This window comes from Podarcis cretensis (genome assembly GCF_951804945.1).
Source record: "Podarcis cretensis genome assembly, chromosome: 14".
Lineage (NCBI taxonomy): Eukaryota > Metazoa > Chordata > Lepidosauria > Squamata > Lacertidae > Podarcis > Podarcis cretensis.
The window spans coordinates 46910339-46917923 of NC_137183.1; the positions used below are offsets into that span (position 1 = coordinate 46910339).

At 44.0% G+C, this 7585-nt stretch overlaps 1 protein-coding gene across 1 annotated transcript; it reads left to right on the forward strand.

The window, feature by feature from the left end:
• The first annotated feature begins 2574 nt into the window (after window positions 1-2574).
• CEP20 (centrosomal protein 20) lies at window positions 2575-7182 on the forward strand. The gene is made up of 5 exons (XM_079954087.1): window positions 2575-2700; window positions 3692-3889; window positions 4593-4677; window positions 5376-5496; window positions 7083-7182. Exons 1-5 carry the CDS (start codon window positions 2673-2675, stop codon window positions 7107-7109), a joined length of 459 nt encoding a protein of 152 aa, XP_079810213.1. The 5' UTR covers window positions 2575-2672; the 3' UTR covers window positions 7110-7182.
• Window positions 7183-7585: the final 403 nt, after the last annotated feature.

Below are 7585 nucleotides of genomic sequence, written 5' to 3' on the forward strand. Positions count from 1 at the left end.
ACAACGGCTAGAGATTCTTCAAAACTCTTTTGCACGAAAGTTACTGGGTCTCCCCAAGGGATCGGTTGCTGCAGTTAAGAACAGAACTGGGCCTCCCCTCCATTGTTGCGAGAGCCCACATTAGAATTACTAGTTTTTATTGTAAATTAATCAAAGCCCCAGGTTCCCTTTTAGCCAGGCAAGCCTTTTTAACTTGTTCTCACAGCAATAAATGGTCCAAGGCCATGGAGACTATTACCGCACGCTACTCCCTTCCAGATCTCGACACGCTGTCAGCTTGGGACCAACATAAAATCCGGGCCTGGATTCTTACAAGAGACGAGGCCATGGACTGGGCACAGTCCACCACAGCTCGCCTCTCCATGTGGCTCCCTAAAGTGAAAGTGGTAAGATCACTTGCCAACTACTTGATAGACCTGACGGAGCCCAATTTGAGAAGAGCGTTCACCATGGCCCGTTTCCATTCTATACCTACGGCCTTCCTGCAGGGGATTTATTCTAAGACCCCTATTACTCAGCGTCTATGTCCATGCACAATGAATGAAGTAGAGGACTTCATACATTTCTTTTTCTACTGCCCTATTTATGAGCTAATAAGAACTAAGCTCCTCCGCTTGATCCCGCCCACCATTACATCTAAGGAAGACTGTTTGAAATCGCTTCTTGTGGACGCAAATCCCCAAGTTTCACGTGGGGTGGCAATCTTTATAGTGCAGGCCTTGAAACTCAGGTCTACTCTGACTGGGTAGTGTGTCCTAGACCTGGACCTGTTTTAATTCTCTCATTACCTTTTTAACCTAATGTGCTGAGCCTATTTTGGGGCCATTTTATGCTTTATATACATCCACGTTTTTGTTTCCCGGCCCCGGCAACTAAATTTTTACATTATTGTCTTAGGGTAATTTAAATGTCATAGCCCCAGTAATATCGCTTTGAATTTTGTTTGGTTGCTTGTCTATAGCATTTTTGTTTTATCCTGCTATGGCTGTATGCTAATGCAATAAAGGTTTGATTGATTACCTAGGATCACACTGTAGTGCATACCCGCCAACATCCTGCCTAATCTAAATTAGGATGCTCGTTTTTTGGTCCCGAGCTCTTGTAATTCCCCTGCCTGACATAAAATAAACGGAGTATCTTCCATTTCTATTAGTTCATTCAGTCGCTCTTTCTTTTCCGTCGGAATTTGTTTCACTCCATTTTGCTTCAAAAATTCCTCTATTCTATCTATATTTTCCTTTTCAGCTTTTTTGTATAACTGTTTATAAACGTTTACAAAGACTTTTCTAATTTCTTTCGGATTCTCTACTTCTTTTCCTTCCAATATTATTTTATTGATTGTATTTTGGGATTTTCTTTTTTATTTGGCAAGCCAGCCGAAGAAGAAGAAGAAGAAGAAGAAGAAGAAGAAGAAGAAGAAGAAGAAATAGTTACAGGTAGAAGATGGGGTGTTCAAGACTATGGCTAACAATAAAAACATGCCAATAATAAACACATGCATGTACCATTGCCCTCTAGTGTACAACATAGAAAACAGCTGCCTAGGACAGAGGTTGTCAACCTCTTTGAGTGCACGGCTCCCTTGACCAACTATACATCCTTTCTGTGGCTCCCCTGTGGGGAAACGTGCTCCAAGCCTCAGAATCCCAGCTATGTCACCCCTTGCCTGCAAAACACCCTCCCTTGTGGAGTGTTCCCTCAGCCTCCTCTCCTCTTCCCCCTCTCCTTGGGAACTCTCCAGGCAGCAGCTGCCGACAACACAGGGACCTGGAAAAAGGATGCCCCCAGACTTAGTGGCCCGACTGCCCAAATGTGAACGTGAAGTAAGCAGCCGCACAAAGCTTTGGGGAAGCAGAGATGCGAGAGGACATCTGAGGAGGGAGGGAAGGAAAGAGGGACCGAGGGCAGTGTTGCCTGCAGCACCCCTATCATGTAAGGCACCCCAGGGTGCCATGATGCACTGGTTGAAAACCACTGGCCTATGGCTATCTAACGTAGATGTGACCTGGGAACTGTCAAAAGTTAATAATTAAACTCATCAACTGGTGGGTCTTGACCCACTACAGTGGTACCTTGGTTTACAACTATAATCCATTCCGGAGGTCCGTTTTTCAACCAAAACAGTTTGTAACCCAAGGCGCGCTTTCGCCAATGGGGCCTCCCCCCCAAAAATTGTTCATAATCCCCCCAAAAATGGGTTGTAATCCAAAAAAAGGTTGCAAACCGGGACACGCATTAAGGCATCTAAGCCTTAATGGTTGCAGGGCAAGTAAGAAGTCCAACAGGTAGAGAATTTATTTCCAGCGTGGAACTGCAAGGAAGGTGGGCACAGCATCACCTGTTGAGCATCTGCCTTCCATGCAGCAACGGATGCTGTTGGGAAAGGAGGGAAGAATTTATCAGCATTCACTAGTAAACCAGCAAGGAAAAAGTACAAGCCCGAGGAAAGGAAAGGGTTAAAGGTTCCAGATGACCTTATTGGCTGAGCGCGCAGCCTGTGGAGCGCAGATAACGCCGCCGGGTGGAGGGAGGCGAGCGCTCCTCCGTCCCTAATGCGCACGCGTGCTTTGCGCCTGAGGTTGCCTTAGAGACCGAGAAGCCAGTTTGTTTATATCCGGGAACTTTCGGTTGTTTCTCCCTTCCCACTTCCGCCTCCGGTTGCCCCTTCCAAGATGGCGACCATAACAGAGTTGAAAGCAGGTAAGGGGAAGCGGGAATATTCTTTTTCCTTTGTCTTGGTGCGCGGAGGAGGGGGGGGGGCACTTGTTTTAAACTTATTTTTCACTGGGGGTGTGTGTCTGGCTTCCCCCAGCTCTGCTCCTAAGCCTTTAAGAGATCCATGGCAGGTGGAAGTTCACCTGGTGCAGCTGGTATTCTCTTGTGGGGTGCTGCACCTGTTGCCTGGCTGCCCGTCATGGACTTGATGGGGATACGTTTTATCATGCCAACAAGGAAGCATATTTAATTCTTTTTTTTTAAATGATATTTATTAAAGTTTCCAATAAAAACATAGAAACACAAACAACAATAAAAACATACACAAACAAAAAACAGAAAACAAGTATAATTTCAGACCTTATTTTCTTAAACCTAACTTCCCCGACCTCCTCACACCTCCCCCTTCTGTATTCCAATTTCATTATCGAATCAGCAAATCCATTCCCTTATTTCCCATAGTTTTTGATGATTCTGTTCCTTTTCCTTAATCAGCGCCCCTGCAAACCCCTAATTTTTAAACCCATATCTTTTTAGCCTTCATTAATTTTATAATGTTTATTAAGATAATCTTTGAACTTCTTCCAATCTTCTTTCACTGTCTCTTTGTCCTGGTCTCGGATTCTGCCAGTCATCTCTGCCAGTCCCATATAGTCTATCATCTTCATCTGCCATTCTTCCAGAGTGGGTAGATCTGGTGTCTTCCAATACTTTGGAAGCATATTTAATTCTGTCTGCTTTACAAAAAGACGAAAATCTCATTCTTCTTTGTTAATTTGCAATTTTTTAAATGTCCAGCATTTCTAATGAAACTTGGCTTCCGTCCAACGCAGCTTATGAGAACTAAAGGCTTAGCTATTGTCAGTTGTTCTCTTTTTTGGGGTGTGTGTGTGTTTGCTTGTTTGTTTTCGCACTTGGAACAGCTACAGCTGGTTTTCTAGTTAATAGAAAAGCTGCCTGGATTTGTACTCCCTAGTTTTAACAGACACGCTGGAGAAGAGAGGTACGCTGGGACAGATCAAAGCAAGGATCAGAGCTGAAGTTTTCAATGCGCTGGATGACCAAAGCGAACCACGGCCATCGTTGTCCCATGAGAACCTTTTAATCAACGAACTGATCCGTGAATACTTGGAGTTCAACAAATACAAATATGCTTCATCTGTTCTAACAGCAGGTGATCCTTTTTCCTATTTCATTTTCTCCATTGCTGGATAAAGGTAAAGGTAAAGGTACCCCTGCCCGTACGGGCCAGTCTTGACAGACTCTGGGGTTGTGCGCCCATCTCACTTAAGAGGCCAGGGGCCAGCGCTGTCCGGAGACACTTCTGGGTCACGTGGCCAGCGTGACATCGCTGCTCTGGCGAGCCAGAGCTGCACACGGAAACGCTGTTTACTTTCCCGCTGGTAAGCGGTCCCTATTTATCTACTTGCACCCGGAGGTGCTTTCGAACTGCTAGGTTGGCAGGCGCTGGGACCGAGCAGCGGGAGCGCACCCCGCCGCAGGGATTCGAACCGCCGACCTTTCGATCGGCAAGCCCTAGGCGCTGAGGCTTTAACCCACAGCGCCACCTGCGTCCCTCCATTGCTGGATACTGTCCAATAAATAATGAATATGGAAATGGAAATCACAGAAGTTGCAGTCCTACAGAAATGTGTCTCTGGGTGGATGGAGATTTGTGGCTGGTGAATAGTGATTTGTCTGCGAGCTATGTGTGATGGGGGTTACTAAAATAGCTAGGTACATACAATTCCTGCATTGCAAGGGGTTGGACCAGGTGACCCTTGGGGTCCCTTTTAACTTTTACAATTCTATGATTCTATGAATCTGAGTTCAGAAAGGATTGGGAAGACTTAATGTTCACATGTTCTGTTTTTCAGAGTCTGGCCAGCCTGAAGTTCCATTGGACAGAGAATTTCTTGTTAATGAATTAAATATAGTTGAAGATCCAAACAGCAGATCAGTGTAAGATGACATAGTCCATATCTTCTATAAACGCCCTCTGGATTTTGAATGCCTTAAGTGTTGATATATGATGAATACATTCTCAATCATATATGTGCAGGACGACACATATAATGTTTTCCTTACACTTCAGGGGCTCTATGGTAAATTACTAAAGCTATAATCTTATACATACTTACCTAGGAATAAAGTCCCATGGAGTTCAATAAGCCTACTTCTGAGTAGATAAGATTATGCTGTAAGTGTGCCTCCAAAGAGTGCTTACAAAGAAGTCAGTTTCCTTGGACCCAGAGGGCCTTGCTTCTGAGTTACAGTGGTACCTCTGGTTATGTACTTAATTTGTTCCGGAGGTCTGTTCTTAACCTGAAACTGTTCTTAACCTGAAGCACCACTTTAGCTAATTGGGCCTCCCGCTGCTGCCGCACAGCTGCCTTGCGATTTCTGTTCACATCCTGAAGCAAAGTTCTTAACCTGAGGTACTATTTCTGGGTTAACAGAGTCTGTAACCTGAAGCGTATGTAACCCAAGGTACCACTGTATGCAATTGTTTGTTCTTTGCTGAAAATCTGCAAGCATAGTCCAGCAAAGATTCCCCCTGTGCAAGTTCCACTGAAGTAAATGGGAAAGGCTAAAGTTCCTTTGCCCCTTGTTTCTTCAGCTCTCTCTACTCAACATCCCCCCCCCCCATTTTTTAACAGGCCACTTCTGTATGGAATTATAAACCAGCTGTTACACGGTAATGAAGAAAAGGTCTGCAATACATTCCCCAGAGCACCTTCGTTACAGGTTTCGAACCAACCAACGAAAGGAGTCAAATGGGTATGGCTTGGTTAGGGTGTGTGGGAGTGTATATAATGCAGGAGTGTTTAACCTATGGTCCTCCAAATGTTGTTGGACTACAACTCCCATAATCCCTGGGCTGTACCAGCAAAGTCTGATTGGAGTTGGAAGACCAAAAAAATTCTGAACCACAGGTTTGCCACTCCTGAGAGGGGCTTGCAAATAAACTTTACTTTCAAGGAAAAGAGAAGTTACTGTTCTGACACTGGCACACATTGTCATTGGTACTGAGACATAACCAAACATAAAACCTGGCCACCTTGGGGTCTACTTCCTCCTGCATTAAGATGAAGAATCTGATGCTCTCCAGATGTTGTTGGATTTTCACTCCCATCAGCCCCAGCCAGCAAAGGACAATGGGAGTTGTAGTCCAGCAATGTATGGAGGGACATAAATGCCCCAGTCCTACATGAATTGCCATGTTGTTAAGATTTGCTTTGGAAGTTCAAAACTGGTTCCCATCATTGTTGGAGTCAATGGCAATGGCAATTAGAGAAAGAGCCTTCTGGGCTTTGCAACTTCTTCCCTCGAGTGGTTTGCCTGGTGCCGAGTTTATTATCTTTTAAGTGCATTCTGGATTTCTTCTCTTACTTTGGCTTTTAACCTGTGCAGGTTGCTGTTGTGTCTTGCTGCTGTAGTTACTTGTTTATATTGGAAACTGTTCTGAGAATCTGTATTCAAGAATGGCATATTATTGATTGGGATGTTTGGGTAACATTGGTCACAGAGGAGATCTGCTACGCGGTTCACCCAAATTAGTATTGCAAGAGCTGCTGGCAGCGTGATTCTATACTCAACGTGAGTCCTCCTGAATTCTGTGGGACTTGTTTTCAATTAAGTGTGCACAGGACTGCAGAAGCAAAGGCACAAAACTTGCCATTATCCTGTCTGGAAACAGTGGATGAGAGGTGCCATTCACTGGAAAGATAACTTGCATAAGCCTAGCTTAAATGAGTAGGAGTTGTGCAAGAACATAGTATGACTCTTCTGCAATTTGAAAACAATTTTCTAAGCAGGTTTTTGGGCTCCATGAAGGAAAACAAGTTGGCCATTGATGTGATCTGTAGGTTCAGCTCATCCCAAGTAGATCTCATAAGAAAATCTGATTACTGTGAACAATCCACTCAAGAGCTGGCATTACAGTGGTGCCTCGCAAGACGAAATTAATTTGTTCCGCGAGTTTTTTCGTCTTGCGATCTTTTCGTCTTGCGAAGCACGGACTTTGGAAAAGCTTCAAAAATCACCAAAGTCTTCAAAAACCTCAAAAAAGGCTACCACACCGCGTGCTATGAGTTGCTCCTCGAAGTGAATGCACGGTTTTAAGAAAAAGGAAACAAACTTGCAAGACAAAGGAAACAAACTTGCAAGACGTTTTCGTCTTGCGAAGCAAGCCCATAGGGAAATCCGTCTTGCGAAGCAACTCAAAAAACGAAAAACTCTTTCGTTTTGCGAGTTTTTCGTTATACGAGGCATTCGTCTTGCGAGGTACACTGTACTTACCTTTCTTCCTGCCACATCGCTGTCCATGTTGAAATGCTACACAACATCTTTGTTTTAATTCACAGGCGCCGCTGCGGAGCCAGGATGCATAGCCAGCCCAAAGCTTGAAGATATGTTGAGTTCATGGGGCCTAAACAGATGAAATATACCATCAGGTGTCTTTAATGCAGAGCAGGTGTTTATTTGTTACTGTGCAAAGTTCTCAAGATTGATTGGTAAAATGGGTAAGGACTATTTTGTAGATGAGACATTTCTAATCATATTTGTGCTGTGGTTTCATCTACAGTTCTAGTCCAAGGTATATTGTTGGTAAAAGGAGGGATATGTTAGTGTGGAAACGTAAGAAACTGTGACAGTTTTACAGCATCAATCTTCTCTTGATGGGTCAGAATCCATTTATTTTCGTGGTATGATAAATGGTAAATAAAGGGGGGGGGGAGCAGATTTGGGCTATAGGTGGGTCCGGGATCTAAAAATTAAAAGCATCCAGTGTTTCAGCTCAGTGTCATACTGAATTCTATTTTTGGTTCTTTGTACATGAATAAAAGATAGTTTGCCTTAAACTTTG